The sequence below is a fragment of the Ovis aries genome, chromosome 23, assembly GCF_016772045.2.
Source record: "Ovis aries strain OAR_USU_Benz2616 breed Rambouillet chromosome 23, ARS-UI_Ramb_v3.0, whole genome shotgun sequence".
Taxonomy (NCBI): Eukaryota; Metazoa; Chordata; class Mammalia; order Artiodactyla; family Bovidae; genus Ovis; species Ovis aries.
This window is the reverse complement of record NC_056076.1, coordinates 46758043-46782872: the sequence shown is the minus strand read 5'-3', so window position 1 is coordinate 46782872 and position 24830 is coordinate 46758043. Positions and strand designations below refer to the sequence as shown.

Sequence of the window (24830 nt, the reverse complement as noted above, 5' to 3'; positions counted from 1 at the left end):
GGTTAGGGAGGGGCTGTGGGGAAGGAAGGGCTCCGGGGGCCAGCGGCTGGCTTGGTGTCCATCCCCGGGGACCTTGGTGAAGGCAGGCCAGGGGGATGTCCCGAGGGGGGCTCTAGGGAAGGCCTCCCTCCCCCACTTCCCCTCTGAGCCCACCCGGGCACTCTCATCCATGTGAGTTAAGGATTACCCTCCCCCCTGCAACCGCACCTCTGCCTCCCCCCCACCCCCGCCCGCAACCCCCCCACCCCCAGCAGTCACACACCAGGTACGTGTCCCTTTGGGTCCAGACTGCCCTCTCCTGCACCCACTTAGAAAACTAGAACTGTGCCCGAGAAAGGCGGACATTCATCTGCTGAGTGACTGAGATCAAAGGAGGCGAGGGAGTGGGGGATGGCCTTGAGAGACCGCCCTCTCCCCCCCCCCCCACCCCGCCCCAGTCCTTTGCGAAGAGCCCTGGGTCAAGGGTGGGCCAGCGAGGGCCCGGGGCCCCGTCTCACCCTGCACGCGCGCCCCGCCAGGTTCCACAAGCTGGAGAAGTGGCGGCGGCCCTTCTACCGCGTGCTGCAGCTGTACGAGAACGCGTCGGTGCTGCTGCCCGCCTTCTACAACACGCGCAACACCGACGTGTCCATCCGCGTCAAGTACGTGCTGGATGACTTCGAGTCGCCGCAGGCCGTGTACTACTTCCACCCGCAGTACCTGGTCAACGTGTCGCGCTACTGGCTGGGCCTCGGGGTGCGCGCCAAGCGCATCAGCACCGGCCTCATCCTGACCACGGCGGCGCTCGAGCTGTGCGAGGAGGTGCACCTGTTCGGCTTCTGGGCCTTCCCCATGAACCCCTCGGGCTTGTATATCACCCATCACTACTACGACAACGTCAAGCCCCGGCCCGGCTTCCACGCCATGCCCTCGGAGATCTTCAACTTCCTGCACCTGCATAGCCGCGGCATCCTGCGCGTGCACACGGGCACCTGCAGCTGCTGCTGAGGGCGGCGCGGGCCTTCTGCCGGGCCCCCCGGCACAAGGGGACTCCCGGCACACGGAGCACCCCCGGCACACGGAGCCATGCTCTTCCTCGCCGGCCGGCAGGGCGGGGTGAAAGCCTGGCACTGAGGCTGGCACTCTCCTGGATGCTCAGCTTCAGACTTGGGTCCTGTGGGCTCTGGGAGCCAGGGATGCGGCAGGGCAGAGACAGCTCCGTGTGTACCGCCCCACCTGCCCCCCCTCCCCGCCACACCTCAAGATGGGGGCCCTGGGGGTCGCAAGGGAATCAAGCACATTTCCACCCAGTGTTAGCATCTAAAAGAGCACAAACCGTATGGCCTCTTTGCAGCTAAAGGAGGTCCCTACTGGGAACAGAAAAAAGGGAGACAGACAGAACATGTGAGCACAGTTTAGATGTAACTCAGACTTCCGGGTTCCTGACTCTTATTCCCAGGCCTCAGCCATGAAATATGGTCTAGAATCTCAGAGCTAAAAGGCCAACCAAGTGGCCAGACCTTCCTGTGAGGACAGTGGCTCAGAGAGGTCCAGGGATTATTAACCGAGTTTCCACCAACCAACTGAGTAAGTGGCACTGTGAGATCTGATGCAAGGGCTGTGGGTTAGGATCTTCACTCAGACACTGTCAACCAACCAAGGAGAGCCACCCCCTTCAAACACATCCTCAGACACACACGTCTTGGTGCCTCCAGGTTCAATCCTGTGTTTGACCTTTTGATGAGAAGGAAATAAACCAGACCAACCATTTGCACTAAGGTTTTCAAGCCAACGTTATCGACTCAGTAAGTGCTTAGCGACTTGCTTCCTCTTCTGTCTCCCTATTTTCAGCTCTGTTTTAACTGGGAGTTATTTATAAGATCCATCCCTCTGTGTGTTCCTGAATACTGCAGTTCCTGCTGTATGGTGTTCCTGAATTGGAACTGTAAGGCTCGGACTGGAAAGCGCTGACATGTGACTGGTGAGCTTAGCAGCGGAAGTGAGTCGTGGCCTCTGACACCAGCATCACTGAGGTCCTACTGTGAAGGCGGGGTTTCCTGCAGCAGGCAGCCTGCTGGCCTTCACGTGCGTGGATCCACAGGGCCTGTGCTTTGGGAAGTCAGCTGTGCCTAGGCTGAAAGGGCTTCACGTATCATTTCACATCGTTTTCCTCCCCCCCGAGGTATTCCCACCATGAATGCAGCTGTGCCTAATACACACTGTTGGTGAATTGCCTTAGGATTTAGTTTTGTGGAACTGTAGAAGGCTAGTGCTGGAGGATTTTCAGTCTGCCCCTCCTCTCCTCCCTTCCTGCTCTCTCTCCTTCTTCACCTAAACATTTCCAGAAGCCTGTTCTGCTTTGGTTTGGGGTGAGGCTTGGGAAGACATGATGACGAATAAAGACAGGATCTCTGTCTTCCAGGAGTGGAGGGCAGACCAGAGACAAATTCGGACTCCACGTGCTGGGTGTAATGAGAAGGAGGAGGGATGGTGAGAGCCCAGCACACAGGGAGCAGGACCTTTCATCTGATCACCTCGTTTTCCAGGCAGAGCAGTGGGCCCAGCTGGTGAGAGACCGCGGCACACAGGCCCCGTCCCGGGCCCCCAGGCTCCCCGTTAAGGCCAGAACCCCTTCCTCTTGCCTGGGCTTCACGTTGGTGGGCCACTGTGGAACGAGTGCTCCGTGCACAGCCCTGTTCTAGGTGCCGGCCTTGATTCTGAGCTCCGGTCTTCACTGGGGAAACCTCGGGCTGTTCTGAGCCTATCTGCTTGTCTGCAGTGCAAGGAAGTAGCCAGTGAGCCAGAGCAGGCCCACGACGTGGTGAACCAGGGAACACCCCCGAGGACAGTGGATGATTTCCTTTCTTGGGCTCTGCCTGTTTCTCCAAGGAAGGAACATCTGAGACAGATTCCAGTTAACAGAGGTTTCCAGCCAGTTGTTTGTGGTTAATTGGGCCCCATTCTTGAAACTACAGAATGTTAGACCTGGAAGACTCTTAAAGAACATTTTGTCCCACTTAAGGAAGGTGAGGTGACCTCCCTGAAGAACAGGGAGGTGACCTGGCTCAAATCGTGCCAGGGGCTCTACTGAGTGCATGCTGTGGACAGAACCTTGGTGAGTCAGACACCAGGGTTCTCATAGCCAAGGGTGTCTGCCCCAACCAGGGCCCTTGTAGGAGCTGGGGATGGAGCATCACAACCCATTCCATGTAGGAGCTGGACTCCTTGCTTTTGGTCCTATCGAAGTCTGAGGGCCTTAGGGCAGTCCCTTCTCCTTTCCTAGGTCTCCATCTCCTACAACCAGAGGCTTAGAAAATATCCCTACGTCTCTGTAATCTTTAATTTTATTGAGTTTTTGGAAGTATTCATGATGTATGGATCTAAGCCATAGGTAATATTTATTGCTATAATAGCTAAGATTTCCTGCACACTCATTCTGTATCAAGCCCTGCACTGGGCGCTTTCTTTGCATTATCTCCTGTGATCACCACAGGACCCCTTTGGGTAAGCAGGTTCCAATGGGGAGACAGAGTCATTTGGTGTCTTGCCAATGGCCAGACACCCAGTAAAGGAAATTGCACTCCGGGTCTTGTAGAAACCCAAAGCCTGTGCTCCAAACCCTGTCTTCGCCACTTCCTAGCCAGTGCCCCCAGGGCTGGCACAAGAGGGAATGCTTGTTCCAGAAGGACCGAGAGGCTGCTGCAGAGGCTGCTGCAGGGGGGTGCTGGGCCCTGCTCTAGGGACAGTGCTCGGAGACTGGCATGGGTTCAGAAGGGAGTGTGCTTGTAGGTGCTTCTTCACCCCGAATCGCCCCAGCCCTGACCACAGTACAGATGCGCCCACAGTGCAGTGAGGGGAGCTGAGGCCACATTTTGCAGAAGGGGTACTCATTAAATGATGGCGTCTTGGAGGACTTGCCCAAGGCCACATGACCGGCTAGTGACTCAGCTGGGACTCAGTCTCCTGACTTCCACACTACACTTTTCTCCTGCAGCCAGTGTTTGTAGGAAAAGCACATTTTCAAAGGCTCAGAAGACCTGGGCACTGGCTCAGGAAGCCACCCTACCCGCATGTTCCTTGCAGCTCCGCCCCCATCCCACCATGCAATGCGGACAGCTAGTTATATATAATACCCTTATGTAAGGAAGATCGATTCCCCAAACAAAACAACCATCCTGTCTTCCTTTGTGCTAAGCCTACTGCTTCAGGCTTCCCTGGGGGCTTGGACAGTAAAGAATCTGCCTCCAATGCAGGAAACCCAAGTTTGATCCCTGGGTTGTGAAGATCCCCTGGAGAAGGAAATAGCAACCCACTCCAGTATTCTTGCCTGGAGAATCCCATGGACAGAGGAGCCTGGAGGGCTATAGTCCGTGGGGTTGCAAAGAGTTGGACACGACTGAGTGACTAACACTTTCACTTTCACCAGGCTTGAAAGGCAGTGAAAATAAGCAAACGACTCTGTGCTTAGCCAAGCAAAAAGGAAGGTGGCTCAAGGTCAGATGCAGCCTCTGAGACCATTTTTGAAATGCTGCCATGGCAGCTCTGCCCACTAATCGCCTGGTGCCGCAGACAGTCCATCACCCTCAGTTCTGCTGAGTGTAGGGAGGAAGCAAGGGCAGAGCTACCTGACAGCTGAGGGACGACACAGAGCTGGCTTCAGTCAGGTATTCAGCAAATCGTTACTGAGCACTCGTTTTGTGCGGGGCATTTGGCTAGGGGCCTTTGAGCTAGTGATGAGCAGAGTATTAGCCCCCAGCCCTCCCAGAGCTTATGGTCTGGTGGGCATGTCCAGATGCTGAACTGAGTCCCCCAGGTATGTGTAGGGGCTGAGCTGAGTACTGGCAAATCTGGGCTCAGGGACAAGTATTGCAAGAGGAGCACCAGGCCATGCAGGCATTGGTCCTGAATCCTGAAGGCTGGCAGAATGATTGTAATTGCTAAAGCAGTAGACCCATGTCAGGCTTCATTCCTCAGCATCCATGTGACGGGGGTGAGTGGCTTCACTGGTCTTTTGAGTCTTCTCTTCCTTTTTTTTTTTTTGATAAGAAACCACTTTACCCTGACTTTCCTCCTGCCTCTCTGCTCTTTCTCAGGCTCCTTTGTTGACCCATCTTTTGTGAAGCTTCCTCAGAGTTCTCTTCTCTTATTAGGAGTGTTCCTTCAGAAACTGCATCTGTTCACAGCCTCAAACCTCTCCTGTCCTTGCATCTTACATCCCTTACCTGGAGGCCAGTTCTCCTTCGGAGCCTCAGAAACACCCTCACTGTGGCTGTCTGAGTGCCTGTAGCTGCTCAACATCTCAGCTGGTATAGTTAAAACCTGTTCAATGTGCCCTCAACTGGCACAGTTAAAAGGACAATCTGGATTCAAAGTCACATCCCCCCCACTTACTGGTGACTTTGGGGGAGCTGCCAACGCCCTCTGGAAGCTCTGATTCATCATCTGAGGTTTCGGCCAGGACACCAGCTGTGGAACAGGGTTGCACGATGCCTAGCACAGTGCCGACACAAACTAGACACCCAGAGAACAGGTTCCTTCTTCCTCCTTCCCCCGCTGAATGGCTCTGCCTCATCACTGGCCCCTCAGTCCCAAACCTGGGTCTCTTTTGGTTCTCCTTCCTCCTTCGCTTTCTGTTTGTTCACCAGATTGTATCAATTCCAACTCATAAACATCCCTTGAATTCATTCCCTCCATACATTCCTTCTGCCACTGCCCCAACTCAGGCCCTCTGACTGATCATTCTGCTTCTAGAGAATTACCTTCTGGAAACACCTTTGGTGGAGCCCATTGCCTGCTTATACCATATAGTCCAGATTCCTTTACCCAGACATGCAGCGGTTGTCCCAAGCTGGCTCCCTCACCTTCCCAGAGACCCTCCTGCCCCCATCATCCCACCAGGACTCCCCCAGGTGCCGCAGCTTTGCACAAGCTGTTGGCAGTGCCTGAAATGGCCCTTACCTCCTCGCTCCTTCCCTTTACCCCACCACTTGTGCAGGTAATGTCAGGTGAGGGTCCCCACCTCTTCCTCTCTGTGAACCTAGGCTGAGCACTCTCTGCGCTTCTGCAGGAACCATCACTGACTCCTGTTAGGACATCCTCACAGCACACCACCATGGGTGTGCCTATGTCCTTGGCCGAGGGCTGTCCTTTCCCTAGGAGAAGGCAGTGTGTCTGGTTCTTCTTGGTGTCCCCAGCACTGGCAGAGCCACCTGTTAACTGTAGCAGTGGGGTCTCTGATCAGCCAGTGAGTTCCAGTGGTTCAGGAGACCCCACTAATAAACTGAGCAACATGTAACTGTCAGCTTAAGAGAGTCCTCCCTTGATGATGATTATTTGTTTTGCCTGGCACCTTGCATGTGAGCAGCACTGTGCTGTACAGACGCCTCCACCTGCCTCTGGGGAGCTTGGGGTATAGGTCCCTGCTGTGGTTGCTTGCTGGCTCCATCACCTGGTCTCTGCTGCCTTCTCTTTGCCTCCTTCCATTGTAATCTTGCATTAAATCCCTGGGTTGGGAAGATCCCCTGGAGAATGGAATGGCAACCCACTCAAGTATTTTTGCCTTGAGAGTTTTGTGGACAGAGGAGCCTGGTGGGCTACAGTTCATGGGGTCTCAAAGAGTCGGACACGACTGAGCAACTAACACACTATTATAATCTTCTTCCTCATCTGCTTCTTGCCTATTCAGCAACTCTCTCTAGTTTAAGCAAAACGTGGAAAGATTTTCTTTTTCCCTTCCCTCCTTCAAAACCATAGAGATCTGTCAGAATCTTAAATTGCTATGTTGAGGTACAGACCGGGTAGCAGTATACAAAGGAGTAATCAATAATGTCTCAAGAACGAGTGGAAAGTGCTGTGTTTATTGGCTGGGAAACAAATGAGCTGAGCTTAGCAAAATGTCTGCTTCAGATGCCCAGTGGAAGGTCCAGATGCCCAGTGGAAGGTCAGGAGCTTGGGGGTCTCTCTTGGAAGGGGGCTGGTGCAGCCCTGAGTTCAGCACACACCCTGGCCTCTCTCCCAGTAACCCGGGCACCCTTCTAAGGAGGAGGCTGACTGTGGCTTATGACTGGATGAGGCCAGGCTTGGGGTGTGCCAATGCTCATGGTATGCCTGTTCTCTTGTTCTTTAGAGGGCTGGTCAAGCCAGGCCAGTCTAAGGAGGTTGATTACATCCTACAAGGCACTGTGATAAAGTGACATGTTCTTCAAGGCATAGACTGTAGATCACTTGTGTCAGAATCCCCTAAGTGCTTGTTCAACCCCCTGCCTCCAGACTCAGAACCTGGGGGAGAGGGGTGATGCGGGGCAACCAGCATTGTGACTCCAAGACCAGCCGGGCTCTCCAGGTCGTCTTGGAGCCTGTATCTGCTGGAGAACTGGGCTCTGCACTGTGGGTCAGTGGCTACTGCCAGGTGAGTGATGGTGTCTGACTTGAAATTCAGGCTGAAGTCTTAAGCGATCAAAGAGCAAAAACAAGCATCTGACACACAGCTAAACTTTAGTGTATTTTAGAAATATGAATATAAAATATAATCCACTATTAAATTCACAATAGAAATTGACTGCTTAGTAATCTCTTACATTTATGAAATCTGTTTTGGCCTAGACATTATCAGTGATTTTTCTATTTTTCAATGGTGGGTAAAATATACATAAGATTTACCATCTTAGCCATTTTAAGTGTACAGTTCAGTAGTGTTAAGTTGTGTAACCAATCTCTAGACTGTTTTTTTGTTGTAGTTATTGTAAAACTAAAACTCTATACCCATTAAAGAACAACTCCTCACTTCCCCCTCCCCCAGCTCCTGGCAGCCATCATCCTTTCTATCTCGCTGGATTTGTCTACTCTAGGTCCCTCACATAAATGGAATCATAGCGTGTCTGACTATTTCGTGACTGGCTTATTTCATATAAAAGAATCTCTTAGGTATGATCTGTTCTCAAATGACTTGAACTGTTTTCAGTGTCCCTATGATAGGATTCTGATTTTAATTTTTGCCTGGAACAGTTGTCCTGGGCCCTTGGTTGTTCCCTGGCTTCTGACAACCTTAGCACCTTTTGCTGAGGGTCAGAGCAGACCCTGTCTCACTCTGCTAGCTTGACTCAGCTGTCCTGGCCAGCCAGTGTCCTGGGAGGCAATAGCTCTGCTCAGCTCTACAAGTCTATAGATATTTCTCCTGCATGGTCTCTTCTGAGAACCTGCTTTTCTTTTTTTAACGAGAGAGGGAGAGGGAGAGAGACATACATACATTACCATGACTTAGCTCTTGGTACAAAAGCCAGAAATCAGTGACTGTCTCTCTTTTCAGTAGGGGGATGGTTTCCTTGGCAACCAAGTAACTCATTTCCTTCAACTAAATGACTTGTTCAACTTTAGGGTAAAAGTGTTATTTTCTCTAGAATCGTGGTCTTTAACCTTGTGTACACAGTGAAGTCACCCAGGGATCTTTATAAAGCAACCCATGCCAGATCCTCATTTTTCCAGAGAATCTGATTCACTTGGCCTGGGGACAGGGCCCCATATTCTTATTTTAAAAAATCTCTTAAGTGAATCTACTGCGCAGAGGCCGAGGGTCTCTGTTTTGGCGGCGCATGTGGTCATCTGGAGAACTTTTAAGAGCTACTTGTGCCTGGACTTTGCCCCCTGAAGTTCTGATCCAGTTGGTCTGAGGTGTGACCTGAGGGCTTTTCTGATTCTCCAGATGACCCTACTATGCAGCCAAGACTGAGAACCACTGTTCTGGCCTGGCATCTCCCAAACTTAAACCTGTGTCAGAATCACTCGAAGAGCTCACAGGTTCCTGGGCCTCTCCCCAGAGTCTGATTTGGTGAGCATGGCAGGGAGCTTCCTTGCCACTTCCTAAGTGATGCTGAGGCTGGTCCTGGGAACCACACTTTGAGGAGCACTGATCTTGTAACTGGCTCAGCCCTACTCTGCTGGCATTTGTTTCCTGATTAGTGGTTGGGAGCCTTGATTCAGGCTTGAGACTTCTTCAAGGTATCAAGCAGCTCTTTTTCTGAACATTTTCAACCTTTAAATAGACATTATGAAATCTTTTTAAAGCAAAATTAACTAGATTTCCTCTCCCAGAGTTAGGAGGCTCGGCGTGTGCTTGAATTAAGATTCATCTGTTCCTAGAGTAGGGATGCATTTGGGGATTAGCACTAAGAGGCTGGCGTCTCTGGAGTTGGTGACCAGCCTGTGTCCAGGTGAGGGTCTCCCTGTGATGAGTGCTGGGATAAGATCAGGGCATCACAGTGCTCTCTTGAACACAAAGCCGGGCCTGGCGCTCTGCCCACCATGCCCGTGGAAAACAAACAAGGTGGGGATGAGGCAGCATCCCACAGACATGGGTTGATGTGACCCAGGGTTCACACCTGCCTTATGCTCCTCCTTCCTCTCCCAGCTTCTGTTAGAAAAGGCTCAAGTTGAAACCAGTGATCTAGTGCCGAGATCCTGCCTCATTCTCTTCTGCCTCCAACTAGAGGCCAGTCCCTTGGCCCTTTCTCCTGAGGATATCCACAGTCACGTGGCCCTGGAGAGCCTTTATCACTGTGGCAGCTCACAATTTCACATTCGGCTGCAAAATGTATGAGAAACCTTGAACATCTTAAAGATTTGTTAAAGGAGGAAATAATTGCTTTTTTTTTTTTTTTTTCGAAACAAGGTCAAAGCACACCTAACTTCCCAGGGCCACTTACCCAGCAAGTTTACTCAGCCTCAGGCAGGTGGGGACTCTGGTGAAGGAGAATTAATTTTGAGCCCCCGTAGTAGATGCTATAAAGTTCTGTATCAAAGACCAAACATCTTGCTAACAGCAAATCCCTCATGGCATTGCATTCATGGAATTTAATTTTAAATTCAATTCCAGTGAACTTAATTCTGGTTTCTAATAATAAAGCAAATTAAGAGAATGACAACAGGTGCTAGATTTAGCAAGAAGCGGCAGCTAATAGACTAACATAATGGCATTAAAAAGACCAAAGCTATACATCTCAGAAAATACCAAGTGATCTGATGCTATTTAGTGCAGGGGCCAATATGTAGTAACAACCCCAAGGGCCACAAATAACCCCTCACAGCAGCCCATCCTGTGGTGTCCACAGCCATGCAGAGATACGAAAATGCTCAAAGAACGTTCAGTAGACTGTGTTTAAGGAGGCAGAGAATCGCTTTATCCACTTGGAATTATTTCCATCCCCAAGCACTTGAAACACATTTATCGAAATCTTGGTGCTTAAAGGATTAGCCCTCAGTTATCTTGAAGTTCAGGTTGGTGAAGTTCAAGTTCATTATCTGATCACACAAGATTCATGAGCTGGGTAAACTCACTCTTTGAGACTTAGTTTCTCTCTGACATTTGCTGCCTCCGCCCGCAAGGTGGAGGGTGAAGGGCACCCCTTCCGCTGTCCCGCCTTGCAGGGGGCGTGCAGGGCTGGCGGTGGTGGCCGGGTGTCCTCTGCTTCCACCTGTGGTGTCTCTGCTGCACGTGGGAGGGGATCTGCATCTCAGCTGGGGCCAGGGCTGGCTCTGCAGTGACTAAGCCTGGATTTATTTGTGAATTTAAGAACAGGCCTATTTGGTCGTCTTTCTGTGAAAGTGAACACTTCTGCTTTCTACACAGCTTCATCCCCCATTTTCTCACCAGCCCTCGCTGGTTCCTAGGAGGAGGGAAAGGCAGTGAGCGGCCTGCAGACTGGATCGAGGCCGGGGAAGATGACAGAGGTGTGTCCCAGGTCGCACAGAATGCTGGTGGAACCCTGGTAGGGTACCCAAGCTCCCCAACGGGCAGGGGGAGATGGCCCTGTCTTGCTCCCACCCTGAGGCCCTTCTGTTTTCTTCCCTCTGGGTTATCCGGTTGACTAGAGTCAGGTTCAGGCCTGGGGCTTACCGCTGGCCGCAGACCCTGCCCAGCATCTGTGGGGAGGGTCCTCTTTGGTATTCTTTTATCTCGGGGCCCCCAGCATTCGGAGCTGTACCTGGTGGGGTGAGAGGGTGGCAGTTTTACTTGGCAGAGGGTCAGCCAAGGCCACAGGCCTGAGCACAGCAGGTGTGAGGAGGTGGTTGGCAGTTGATCCAGTGATGCCCCCATTGCTGTGCTGGTTTGTGGGGGGCTGGGGTGTCCCAAGTGACAGCTCCCGCCAGCCTTCCTGCACCTCCTCCACAGGACCCTCAGCCTCTACTGGCTTCTGAGCAAGTCCCTCTTCCCAAGTTTATTTTGGGGGGCAGGTGGCCTCCCTGAGGCTTCCACACTCTGCACACATGTTTTATGGGTGCAACAGGGTCTTCGAGGCCTCCCAGTTCCCTTCTTGGACCCAACTAACCTCTCTTCAGAAAGCCATAACTCTTCTTCAAAGCTGTATTGTATGAACTGTGAAATATATGTAAATGTATATGTATTTTTTAAACTCACACATTAACTCAATGCGCGTATAAGAAGTCGTCCAGTGCTACAGCTTGGAGTCAAACCTCTGCCACCTGGCTCCCCAAGTGAAGGCAAGACAGATGATGGGGGTCCACGAGGGAGCTGTGGAAACCTTGTCCCGACAGCCACATGCTCCAGGCTCGATGTTGGTTTCTGGGAGTTTACGGGAAGGCAGCCAGTGGAGTGCTCCCGTGGGGCTGGCGGTGGCAACTCGCCCCTGCGTGGCCTCCTGTGCGTGAAGACGAAGTGGCCGTGCGGATGTGACCTCCACATGCTCCTCAAACCCATCCCCCCATGCTTTCCTCTCCCAAGAGCCACATCACACTTCACTGCGCTCCACAGAGCCTTTCCCACTGAAGGAGGAAAGGGAAACCGAGATGCCGTTTGCTGGGCTGCATGGAAACTCAGTCTGGACCTGGAGCTGGAGCATTGCTTAAAAAAAAAAAAAAATCTCTCTCTTGCTCTGGTTGATTTGCTCCCTCTGTTTGTCCTGGAGAGAAACGCTTTGTGCCCCTCCAGAGTGTTGGGAAGATGAGGTCGCAGTCATTATTTTCATGCAAATTTTGCTGAGGAGCAGGGATTCATTAGAAACTCTTGCAGCCTCATTCTAGCTTGTGCGTGGCTGTCCTTGAGTGATCCTGAAGTGGTGACTGTGACTTAACATCTGAGACGTAATCATGGTAATTTGTATCTGTCACTGTGTTTGAAAAGCCCTCAATTCCACCCAATAAAACCAGTCAAGTGGTTCATCTAGTGCAGATTTCTCTGGCTGTGGCCTTGTGTGTGTGCGTGTTTGGGGACTGGGCTGGACCAGGCTGATGCAGCACAGCTCAATGCGGGAGGCTGCCAGCTCTAGAGAGGAAGGCATGGCTGCCCGGGGCTCATCTTTGGGCAGCATTGGCATCTCTGTGTCTGCCAAGAGTGGCAATCTAAGCAGGGGGGCTTAAGAAGGGCTCAGAGACCAGACCCAGACCAAGTTGGGTGGAGTGCTGAATTGACAGTATACAGGGAGCAGGACAAAAAGAGAGAAGACTGCAGACTTCCTCTAGGGAAGGAGGGTCCCCATGGGCTGGGGGGTGGGGGTTAAGGGCAGAGGGGTGAGTGGGTGGGGTGGGGGGAAGATGGGATCTGAGTTGTGCTAACACCTAGAAACAGACCCATTAGCTAAAAAGACTTGTTTTTCTTTAAGCAAACTTACTCTGTCAAGGTCTGGAGTCACAGCAAAGGAATTACCCTTTCATTAAAAAAAAAAAAAAATTGTTCTTTCAATGCCGCTATCCATGAGTGTGTTTGGAATAGGATTATGTTAAATAAATTTTAAAAAATTCATGTACAAACTGGCTGGGTCTGGCCTGCCTTATGAGATGTAGATAAGACTGTTTGGATTTCACAAATATGCATTTTGGAGAAAGTGCAAAACCTTTCCTCTGATTTCTGCAAGCTCTCAGGGGCTGGTACTTTCATGACCTCCTCAGTCTCTAGACTTTAGAGTTTTTGAGCATGTTTCTGTTTTATATCCCTTAATCACCTAGATTATATGCAGACCTTCCCTTGACATCAATGATCATACAGTGCATTCCAGAGTGATGTGGGAGAAGATGGGAAAGGGATGGACGACATTCCAAGCAAGCAATCTCAAACGTAATGTTGGGTGTCCTCTGGCTAACCCACTGGCCAGCCTCCCAGTGGGAATACTTCATGTGGTCCTAGCCCACCTATTTGGCCAAACCTCTCCTTGCCCTTTTTTGGCCTCATATTCTGACTCCCCAACTCTCTATCAATAGAGAATACGTTTCTACTATTTTTATTTGGACTTGCTTAAACATTCTCTGTGTGCTTGGTTTCCTGCAGAGCCTGGATCTCAGCTCACCTTTTACCTTCCCCTCCTCCCAGAAAAGAACTTCCATACCAGCTGAAAGATATTTAAACCTTCCTTATTACCATTGTAAAAAGCCAGATGCTCAAACAAGCAACGGTGGAACCTAAGGGTACTGTTTGAGGGTTAGCCCTGAGACCTGAGTACTGTCTGTTATAGGAAGAAAAACAGCTGAGGGTCAGGGAAATAGGACTTCAGTATGTATTTCTGAATAAATGAGTGAATGAATCAACGAGCTGGGGGGACAGAAGTTAATTGTAGTTCATTTATTTAATAAATTCATGCTATTTAATAGATTTTAATAGCTGTTTTAATAGATTCATGCTATTTGTCACTTCATTCCTTCACTGAATAATCATTTCTTGCACCCCTACTTTGGGCTAGGTGACTTGAGGATTTGGGAATCAAAGGTGAACAAATGCATGTACCATCTTTGCGTTTACAGGATGTAGAGTCTTGCCAGAGCACTGCTGCTGCTGCTGCTAAGTCGCTTCAGTCGTGTCCGACTCTGTGTGACCCCATAGACTGCAGCCCACCAGGCTCCCCCGTCCCTGGGATTCTCCAGGCAAGAACAATGGAGTGGGTTGCCATTTCCTTCTCCAATGCATGAAAGTAAAAAGTGAAAGTGAAGTCGCTCAGTCGTGTCTGACTCCCAGCGACCCCACGGACTGCAGCCTACCAAGCTCCTCCGTCCATGGGATTTTCCAGGCAAGAGTACTGGAGTGGGGTGCCATTGCCTTCTGCATGCCAGAGCAATAGAGGTAACCAAAAACTCCACAATTCAAAGTTTAACTGTAGACAGTGCTTCTCAGGAGCATGCGGTATTGCAGGATGTTCAGCACATCTCCCTGACCCAAGGATGAGCCCAGAGAGCACTCCACTGGAGCAGAGACACTGAGATGAGAACCGAAGGATAAGGAAGGGTTAACTAGGGGAAAGGTGAGGTGAAGTTGTAGGGGAAGAAAGTCCAGATAGGAGGTCCTGGATGGGGAGAAAGCTTGGGACCCTGGGGGAAGGCTTTTGCAAGGTTAGGGAAGGGGAGAGATAAGGCTAGAGGGCTGGATGGAGGCAAGACCCTGTAGGGAAGAGGTGAGCCAAGTTAATGACTTTGATTTTGATTCTAGAAGAATTAAGTAGACCTTGGAGGATTTTAAGGAGGAGGAGGACATGGTCAGATTAACATTGGAAAAATTCCTGAAAGATGTGGCCAGGTGGCAAGTAGGAAGACACTGAGCTCACCCCCACCCTGGGGCACACCGAAATTATGACTATTTTCAGAGCAACTATCTATGAGCATGACTTGAAGACTAGCAGAAGAGATTTTCTGAAACTAAAGATATAAGAAGGAGCAATGATATGGGTACGAGGGGCAGAGATGACTATAGTCAAGACCCACATCTCTGGATAGGTGACCCACAAATGGAGGGATGATAATCACTATTGCTGAGGTTCTCCCCAAGTTGTGAGGGGTTCAAGTCCCACACTGGGCTCCCCAATTCAACCCTAAATTGGGAAAATGAGCCCTCAGAATGTCTGGCTTTGAAGGCCAGTGGGGCTTGCCTAGGGGAGAGCCAGAAGACTGTAGAAAACAGACTCCACTCTTAAAAGGTGCACACAAAATCTTATATGATTTGAGTCCTGGCACAGAGGCAGTGGGATCGCAAAGAGGCCGACACGCCCGAGCGACTGAACGGAACTGAACTGAACAGAGGCAGTAATTTGAAAAGAGCCTGGAGCAGACACACTTGCTGAGCTTAAGGAGCCTCCTAGAGAGGCAGGAAGCCACTTGGACTTCCCCTTGAGATGGAGATGATGGCAACAACCATTGCTGTGAGTTTGTCCTACTGCAAAAACACCTGGCACCTGCAGCACCATTTTGGAGTGCTCCACCTGGCTTGGGTAAGTGCTGGGTGCTGACCCACCAGCAGGACAAGGCCCCCATCCACTGGGGGCAGGCCACAACCCCAAGATCTCACTGAGTCATGCAGCTAACTGCCCTGGGACCTGGCCCTGCCCATCAGCAGGCTGGTTGCCACCATGCAAGGCAGATCCCTGCAGTCAACTGGCTGCCAGAGTCCAGACAAGCCTACCAGCATGCCCATGGTAGTTGATCCCACCACAAAGAAGGGCCCACACAACACACATGGGGAGCATCCCTGAAGCATCTAGCTCTGGTGACCAGGGGGCAGCATGGTGCTGAGCCGCAGAGGCCGTCTCCTACAGAAAGCTACTTCTCCAAGACTGGGAAACATAGCTGACCTATTTAATACATAGAAATAAGCACAGAGAATTAGGCAAAATGAAGGGACTGAGGAATATGTTCCCAATAAATTAATAAGGTAAAACCACAGAATAACTTAGCAAAGTGGAGATAATCTGATATCGCCATATATCTGATAAAGAGTTTCAAGTAAAAACTAAAAACGCTCAATGAACTTGGGAGAAGAATGGATAAACACAGTGAAAATTTTAACAGAATTAGAAAATGTAAAGAAGAACCAAACAGAACTGCAGAATATAATAACAAATAAAAATATACTAGAAGGAATCAGAAGTACATTAGATGATACAGAGGAGTGGATCAGTGAACTGGAAGACAGAGCAGTGGAAATCATTCATGCTGAACAAAAAAAGAAAAAGAATTTTAAAAACATGGAGACATTTCTCCAAAGAAGACATACAGATGGCTAACAAACACATGAAAAGATGCTCAACATCACTCATTATCAGAGAAAGGCAAATCAAAACCACAGTCAGGTACCATTTCACACCAGTCAGAATGGCTGTGATCCAAAAGTCTATAAGCAATAAATGCTGGAGAGGGTGTGGAGAAAAGGGAACCGTCCTACACTGTTGGTGGGAATGCAAACTAGTACAGCCACTATGGAGAACAGTGTGGAGATTCCTTAAAAACTGGAAATAGAACTGCTTTATGACCCAGCAATCCCACTGCTGGGCATACACACCAAGGAAACCAGAATTGAAAGAGACACGTGTACCCCAATGTTCATCACAGCACTGTTTATAATAGCCAGGACATGGAAACAACCTAGATGTCCATCAGCAGATGAATAGATAAGAAGGCTGTGGTACATATACACAATGGAGTATTACTCAGCCATTAAAAAGAATACATTTGAATCAGTTCTAATGAGGTGGATGAAACTGGAGCCGATTATACAGAGTGAAGTAAGCCAGAAAGAAAAACACCAATACAGTATACTAATGCATATATATGAAATTTAGAAAGATGGTAATGGTATGAGAGACAGCAAAAGAGACACAGATGTACAGAACAGTCTTTTGGACTCTGTGAGAAAGGGCGAGGGTGGGATGATTGGGGAGAACGGCATTGAAACATGTATAATATCATATAAGGAACAAATCGCCAGTCTAGGTTCGATGCAGGGTGCAGGATGCTTGGGGCTGGTGCAATGGGATGACCCGGAGGGATGGTGTCGGGTGGGAGGTGGGAGGGGGATTCGGGATTGGGAACACATGTACACCCGTGGCGGATTCATGTTGATGTGTGGCAAAACCAAGATAATATTGTAAAGTAAAAAAAAATAACAATGATAATAAATTTTTTTTAAAAAGGAAAAAACAACCATGAAGGCAGTTTAAGAGACCTATGAGATAACATCAAGCATGCTGACTTTACAAAGGGTTCCAGAAGGAGATGAGAGCAAGCGACAGATAACAAGAAGAAATGACAGTTCCATACCCCGTGAAAGGGAACATACATCCAGTTCCAGGAAGCACAGAAAGTCCTAAACAAGAGGAATCTGAAGAGGTCCGCGTCAAGATACAGTATAATTGAAATGGCAAAAAGTAAAGATAAAGAGGGAATCGTAAAGGCAGCAAGAGAAAAGCGACTCGTTATGTGCAAGGGAACCACCATATCACTGACTTTTCAAAGCAAATATTACACGCCCGAAGAAGTGGAGCAACATATTAAACCTGTGAAAGGAAAAACCTCTACAACCAAGAAAAGTCTGTCTAGCAAGTCTTTCATTCGGCTTTGAAGGAGAGAGGGATTTCTACAGATCAACAAAAGCTTAACAGTTCAGTGTCACTAAACCAACTTTATAAGAAATGTTAAACCATGTGAATGCATGCTCAGTTATGTCCAACTCTGTTACCCCACGGAGAAGGCAGTGGCACCCACTCCAGTGCTCTTGCCTGGAAACTCCCAGGGACAGAGGAGCCTGGTGGGCTGCAGTCCATGGGGTCGTGAAGAGTCGGACACAACTGAGCGACTTCCCTTTCACTTTTCACTTTCATGCACTGGAGAAGGAAATGGCAACCCACTCCAGTGTTCTTGCCTGGAGAATCCCAGGGATGGGGGAGCCTGGAGGGCTGCCATCTATGGGGTCGCACAGGGTCGGATATGACTAAAGGGACTTAGCAGCTTAGCAGCTGTGACCCCATGGACTGTAGCCCACCAGGATCCTCTGTCCATGGGATTTTCCAGGCAAGAATACAGGAGTATTCTTACCTAGAAAGACAAGACTCCAGGGAATCTTCCCAACCCAGGGATTGAACCCACATCTCTTGTGTCTCCTGCATGGACAAGCGGATTCTTTACCACTGTGTCATAAGAGATGTTGAAGGGGTTTTTTTAAGCAGAAAAGAAAAGACTACAAGAAATATAAAAATTATGAAAATAAAAATCCCATTGGTCTCATTGGTGAAAGCAAACAAACAGTATAGACAGTAAATCAATCCCTTATAAAGCAAGTAAGATGGTCTAAAAACAACAGTGATAGAATAATCTATATCCACAATACGTAGTTAAGGGATATACAAAACCAAAATTATAAAATATAACATCAAAATCATTAAACGTGGAAGGGAGAGTAACAGTAGGGTTGTTAGAATGTGTTACAACTAAAGAACTCAGTAACTTAAAATAATTATATATTAATATATATGATCCATATCTATTTCTATTCTATTTATCTAACTATCTATCTACCTATCTATGTTGTTATATATGAACCATAGACCATGGTAAGCACAAACCAAAAACCTAAAATAGATACACAAAAAAAGAAAGGAATCTAAACGTAGCACTAAAGGTAGTCACCAGATTCCAAGAGAAGAGAACAAAATGACGAGGAAGGGAAAACGGGAACTATAAAAACAACCCTAAAGCAGAGGACAAAATATCAATAAATACGTATCTATCAATAACTACTTTAAATATAAATGGACTAAATGCTCCAATAGAAAGACATAGAGTGGCTGAATGGATACCAAAAAAATCTTATATATATATATATATATATATACACACCCTATTCCATCCAAAAGCAACAGGATACAGAGATGTGCTCTAAGGGGTTGACAATGGGTGTGTGTGTGCTTTTTGATCAGGACAGGAGGAGGAGTGGTTGGAAATGGTGTGGGCTGGAGCCACCTTGGCTGGAGAGTGGGGAGGCGGGGTGGGCTTGGGGATGGGGTGAGGAGGAGAGAGTCTGCAGGCCTGAAGGAGGGATTAGGATTTTATTCTAAGGGCATGAGAAGCCATTGGAGCATATATGCGGGGGGTGACACAATCTGATTCATTTGTAAGTAAAACCTCTTGGGCTGATCTGAGCAGAGTGGATGTGGGGAATGGGGACAGGTAGGAGGAGCGGGGATGGGGTTTGCCTAAAACATCCACGGAAACTAACATTCAGTGAAGCAAGAAAACCACCGATCTCACATCAGTGCCTCACCCGCCCTGCTCCCAGAATAGGAGGTGGTTCATTTTGAGACACCAGACCAGCTGGTACCCTGAATGAGAAATCAGGGACACATGGTGGGTAGGGAGCCATGGGAGGGGCCAGGGCTGCCGGAAGGAGCACTCCTCTTCTTGATCTTGTAGGTGCTCTGCACCCACCCTCAGCACACACGTGTAATTCACTCATTCACTCGCTGTTGTTGAGTCACATTCAAGCAACTCTGGAAAGGCACCGAGGATACACATGCCTCCAGGAAGGATCTGTGTCTGGTGGAAGAGAGAAGGCATTGGGCAAGACTGAGATTTTGCCTCATTCTCACCCCTCAGTGTGTCCACACCCTTCGTTATGTAACTTTACAGCCTTGGACACTGGGCTCAGACATGTGCGTTGTTTGGCTCGGCCAAAGATGTTAGCAGATGTGATGCAAGTAAAGGCCTCAAGTGTGTTTGCCTTGTCAGGGTAGCCCTCCTGCCCTTCGATCACGGCCGTGAGAAGAGTGTTCCCTGGATGCATATAGGGGAGGCCTACGTCCAGCCGATCCTATAGCTGAATGCAGAGCTGAAGTTGAGACGAGTGTAGATATTACCCCAGTCGAGCCATAGACATGTGAGATATAATGCTCATGCCACTGAGATTTTTGTGGTTGCTGTGTAGCAAGAGCTGACTGGTACCAAGATGCACACTTCAGCTCCAGTGTCAGAGTGGACGAGGGCTTTCACAAGGAGAGTGCCAGGCAAGTTTAGAAAACAGAACTTCAGTTTAACTGTAATGTGGGTTTCCTGAGAGGGAAATTGGGTCAGATTATAGAGGACCTCCAGTGTCAGCTCCAGGAGCTCAAATTCTGTTAATGTCAGGGACATTTGTTATTCTTTTGGCAACCCCACATCTGAACGCCCTTCCAAAGTTTGAGGAGAGCACAGCTCCCAGTGTAAGAGTTGAAAATGCCAAATCCTCATTTTCCCAGCCTCCTTTCCAGCAAGGTGTGGGCGCACACTTAGGCTCAGCCCATCAGATGCACAAGCCCCAGACTCTAAACTGGCATAAGATAGCAGCGTCCATTCTGGCCCAGCATCGGTGGCAGTGGGGTCCTTACACCACCACATGACCTCAGGCATCCTTCCAGGGTGCCTAAGACCCTAAGCATGGGTCTTAGCCCTCTGAAAAATCCTGAAACCCCTCCACCCCCTTTTACTTTTACGTAAATAATTTTTTCAACTTAAGCTAGCCAGTGTTGGTTTCTATTGCTTGCAGTCCTGCTGCTACTGCTAAGTCACTTCAGTCGTGACCGACTCTGTGAGACCCCACAGATGACAGCCCATCAGGCTCCCCCGTCCCTGGGATTCTCCAGGCAAGAACACTGGAGTGGGTTGCCATTTCCTTCTCCAATGCATGAAAGTGAAAAGCGAAAGTGAAGTCGCTCAGTCATGTCTGACTTTTCGAGATCCCGTGGACTGTAGCCTACCAGGCTCCTCCATCCATGGGATTTTCCAGGCAAGAGTACTGGAGTGGGGTGCTATTTCCTTCTCCATGCAGTCCTGCATCCTGGCTGATTAAATTTGGTTGCACTCAGATGTAACTGAGGTTTTTGAACTAGACAGTGATCTGACCAAAGACAAGCCTTAGAATTGATTCAGCCAGCAGGGGCATACACTTGAAAGGGGAGGAGCCGGGAGCAATGAGATCATTTTGCATGTGTGTGAGATCATGCGTGTGCAAGCATCATTTGTGCACACGTGCCAGTGGGCAATGGGATAAACAGGCACCTACTTTATTCAGAAGTCCCAACAATTACCCTGTCTGCTCTGCATGTCAGCGTTCTGAATTAGGATGTGGATGTACAAGACCATGTTCAGGGCCTCATGCTAAGCCTAGGTTGGAGGAGGAGGCTGGCATTGACCCTGGCTCTGCCTGGGATGGAAGGTGAGGGGGGGTCTGCACATCACGCTCCGAGCACCTTTTTCCACCAGCCATGTGCAGGTCCTCCCACCAAAGGGCCTGGCGTTGAGTCAGTAGCCAACACTGCACCACATAAGCTTTCGTAGTGGAAGATAGCAGATGAGGCCGGTCGGTGAGAGACACAGTGGAGTCTGAAGCCAAACACTGCTCCCTCATCCTCCCTTCCAGTCAATCCCTTTCCCTCGTGCCTGCCCCCTACAACCACTGGGCTAGTTTCACCACTTCTAGAAGGTTGAGTGCATATGATCAGACAGCATGTAGTTTACTCTGACCAGTTTCTTTCACTCTGAGTAATGCTTTCGAGACTCATCTGTATTGCGGCGCGTGTCACCTCTTCTTCCGTTATTTTAATGGCTGAACAGTCTTGGCCAGTCAATGGGCATCTGAGTTGTCTCTAGTTATTATCAATAAAGCTTCTATGAACATTCAAATGCAGCTTGTGTGGACATATATTTTCACTTCTCTTAGGTAGATATCCACGAGTGGAAATTTGGGGTTATGTGGGAAGTGTCTTTACAAGAAAGTGTTAAACTCTTTTGCAAAGTGATGGTATCATCTTACACGGCCACCAGCAGCATGAGGATTCTAGTTGCTCCACATTCCCGTCCACACTTGGTATTGATTCAGATTCTACTCCCTTAATCATTATGTTCTAGGGACATGGGATGCTCTAAAAATATTTGATTTCAGTTCTTTGAAAAAAATTCCAATAAAAATTTATTTTTTTCTTGAATGGTCCCTCATGCAAAATGAACACGGTTTAATTTTTTTCTCTGAATAGATCCTCATGCAAAATGATATTTCCCTAGTTTTTAATTTCCCTGTAATCTTTAAGGTCCTAAAGATCTGAAGAACCCCATATGAAATTAACAACAGAGGTCAAACCACACAGTGCCAGCAGGGGGCGTGCGTCACCCACACTTAAACTCCACTCCTCTCTCATTCAGACTTCGGCGTGACTCTAGGGCCGTCCCCCAGCAGAACATGGACGGAAAGTTCAGAAGGTGGAAGAAAAGTTGATCTTTCCTGAGTGATAATGTTTAGGGCCAGAGATGCCTTCCTGTGGTAAGGACTTGTTCAGTCTCTAAGTTGTGTCTGACTCTTCCGCAACCCCGTGGATTGTAGCCTGCCAGGCTCCTCTGTCCATGGGATTTTCCAGGCAATAATACTGGAATGGGTTGCTATTTCCTTCTCCAGGGCATCTTCCCCACCCAGGGATCGAGCCTGTGTCTCTTGCTTGGCAGGCGGATTCTTTACCACTTGAGCCACTTGTGTGTGCCTGCGTAGTTGATCAGTCGTGTCTGACAATTTGGAACCCCACCTGGCTGAAGCCCAGCAGGCACTTCTGTCCACAGGGGTTCTCCAGGCAAGAATACTGGAGTGGGTAGCCATGCCCTCCTCCAGGGGATCTTCCTGACCCAGGGATTGAACTCAGGTCTCCTGCATTGCAGGCAGATTCATTACCAGCTGAGCCACCAGGGAAACAGACATTTATTCATTTATCAGCACATGTGGGATCTTAGTTCCCTGACCAGGAATCGAACCTGTATCCTTTGCATTGGAGGCCCAGAATCTTAACCACTGGACCAGCTGGAAAGTCCCCTTGAGCCACTGGGGTGGCTCCAAAACACAAAGCCGCCCCAGGGTCTGGTTAGGGATGTGCGTGCTGACTGCTGTCGGATGTCCTGCATCACCTGGGAGCTTTGAGGACTCGACTGCCCAGGCTCTGCCCCAGACTGAGTAAATCAGGGTCTCTGGGACAACCAGGCAGCAGCCTTTACAAATTCTCCAGGTGACTCTAGTGTGCCGTGGGGGCTGAGCGCCCTTGGGCTGGAAGCCTGTTAATCCTACCTGGGTGGCCTGTCTTGGCTCCTCCACCATCCCCAGGTGCCTGCCACTCCATGTCACAGAATGTTGTGGCTACTGGACTGAGAGTCTGCCAGCCCAAACCCCCAAAGGCTCCTGGAGTGCCTCCTGCTGTCAGTAGGCAAGCAATGCCAGCTGCCCTCGCATCTCTGTGACGCGGTCACCCTAGGCAGCACTCAGCGTCCAATCCTTCTTTCTGAGTTGAAACCCGCCTTTAATCACCCGCAGTTGTAAGGCTGCCCTTTCAGCCTTAGTCTAGACAATCACTCACATTTGTAGACCCTCAAAATGTCCTCTTCTCCAGGCCAAACGTGCTTGCAGAATGGTATTGGTTCTGGAACACTCACTTTACAAACATGTCATGTAAAGTGTGTTTTCTTTTCAGCCTATTCTGTTTTCCTTCTAGCTGCTTTGTAGATCTGCCTGTCATCTGTTCATCCATCCACTGAGCATCCATTCATTCACTGAGCAAGCGGGTACCAAAGCCGGTAGTGTGCCAGGCATCTTATAGGTACTGGGAGCCTAGCAGTGAGCAAGGGGCATACAGTGAGCAATGGGGCATGGTCCCTGCCCCCACAGAGCTCAAGGCTGGGAGAGGCAGGGGAGGGGTGTCAAGTAGACAGGGCCTTGCAGGACAGTCTTCAGGAAACTGGCTGTTTCATCTGTTCATTAGTGTCTCTGATGTTTTACTGTGGGCTGGGACCCACAGAGGACGGACACTGGGGTTCGTCCTTGCAAATGGGACCTGAAGGAGAGCTTCTGGGACAATCTGAGATGATAATGAAGCATCACTGAAACCCCCCCTCCCCACCCCCATCCCTGCCATGCAAAATAAGAGAGGATTCCTGAGTCATGAATGTTTATTAAGCTTCTACTGTGTTCCAGAGGCTTCTGCTGACTGAGCACTTTCTCCAAGTGTTCGATGGATTTTAGTGAATCGTGCTCCCCCTTTTACAGATGGGGAGACTGGCTTATCCAAGCTGCACAGCTAGGAGGTGGTAGGCAGACCAGTTTTGTCTTATGACCTTAGTTTTATCTGATGACCTTGCACAGCCAGAGAGAGGGATGAAAGTTCCAAGTGGACTGAAAACTTCCAGCATTTCAGGATTTACATAGACATTTTACAATTCAGGCTGTAAGAAATCTTAATAAAATCTTAATAAAATCAGCAAAGAAGAGGGGTCTAGTGGCCCTAAGGGAAACTTTCTTGCTGACCAGGGATGGGGAGGGGCCTCTGGTCCTCTTGCTGTGACTCAGAACCCCACATTGGGGCTGCAGGGAAGGTGAGGGCTGAGAGGGGCAGGCATCTGGGTGGGCGCTCAGGGTTTCTACTATTTCATTGCAAGGTGCAGAGGACGATACAGGGAAATGGAAAGCTCTTGTTAGAACAGATGCTGGTCAACTTTGCCAGCCTGTCGGGGCACTGTGGGGGTCACCTAGGACTCTGTGGGCTTCCCCAGCATCCTTGGCTTCAGCTGTAGGAACTCAGAACTCAGGAAGCACCTTGTGGGTGGTCTGAGTGTTCATCAGAGCAGCAGGTCTCTCCTGGCTGAATGGCCTCTTCTCAAGGAGATGAAAGCGGAGAGGTTGAGAAGGACCCAGTTAGAACTTTGCCTGCCTTGTAAGATGAGCAGAGGTCATAAATAATAGAGAGAAACTGAGTCCTCTGAGTCCGGGGGCCCAGCTGATTTGGGGCCCTGCGTGCCTCAGGAAGGCCCCAGGTCCTGGGGGCATCTTATCATGGCCCTTGATGCTGCAAGACTGGGGTGTCTTTAGCGGGGAGGCCCCACCTGTCCCTGGGGTGGGGGGGGCCCTGCTGTGAGGCCAGGTAGGAAACAGATGCCAAGGGCTCATGTCACCTGATTCTCCATGAAAAGAACAGAGGAGGGTGGGTGGGAGGGGAGGGGTAAGGAGGACAGCCTGTCCTCAGTCCTGGTGAATAAATCATGAGGCCCAAGGAGAGCCCACGGCAGGTGCAAAGGAGGTGGCGGGGGAGAGGGAG

At 49.5% G+C, this 24830-nt stretch overlaps 1 protein-coding gene across 4 annotated transcripts in view; it reads left to right on the top strand.

Annotated features, from left to right (window-relative positions):
- ST8SIA5 (ST8 alpha-N-acetyl-neuraminide alpha-2,8-sialyltransferase 5) overlaps positions 1–12148 on the top strand; it is a 77967-nt gene extending 65819 nt beyond the window's left edge. For all 4 annotated transcript variants that reach the window (XM_042239683.1, XM_027960734.2, XM_042239682.1 and 1 more), the window contains one exon: positions 519–12148. In XM_042239683.1, the coding sequence (XP_042095617.1) occupies positions 519–987 (469 nt within the window). In that variant the 3' untranslated portion in view covers positions 988–12148. The remainder of the gene's footprint in view (positions 1–518) is intronic.
- The last annotated feature ends 12682 nt before the right edge of the window (positions 12149–24830 follow it).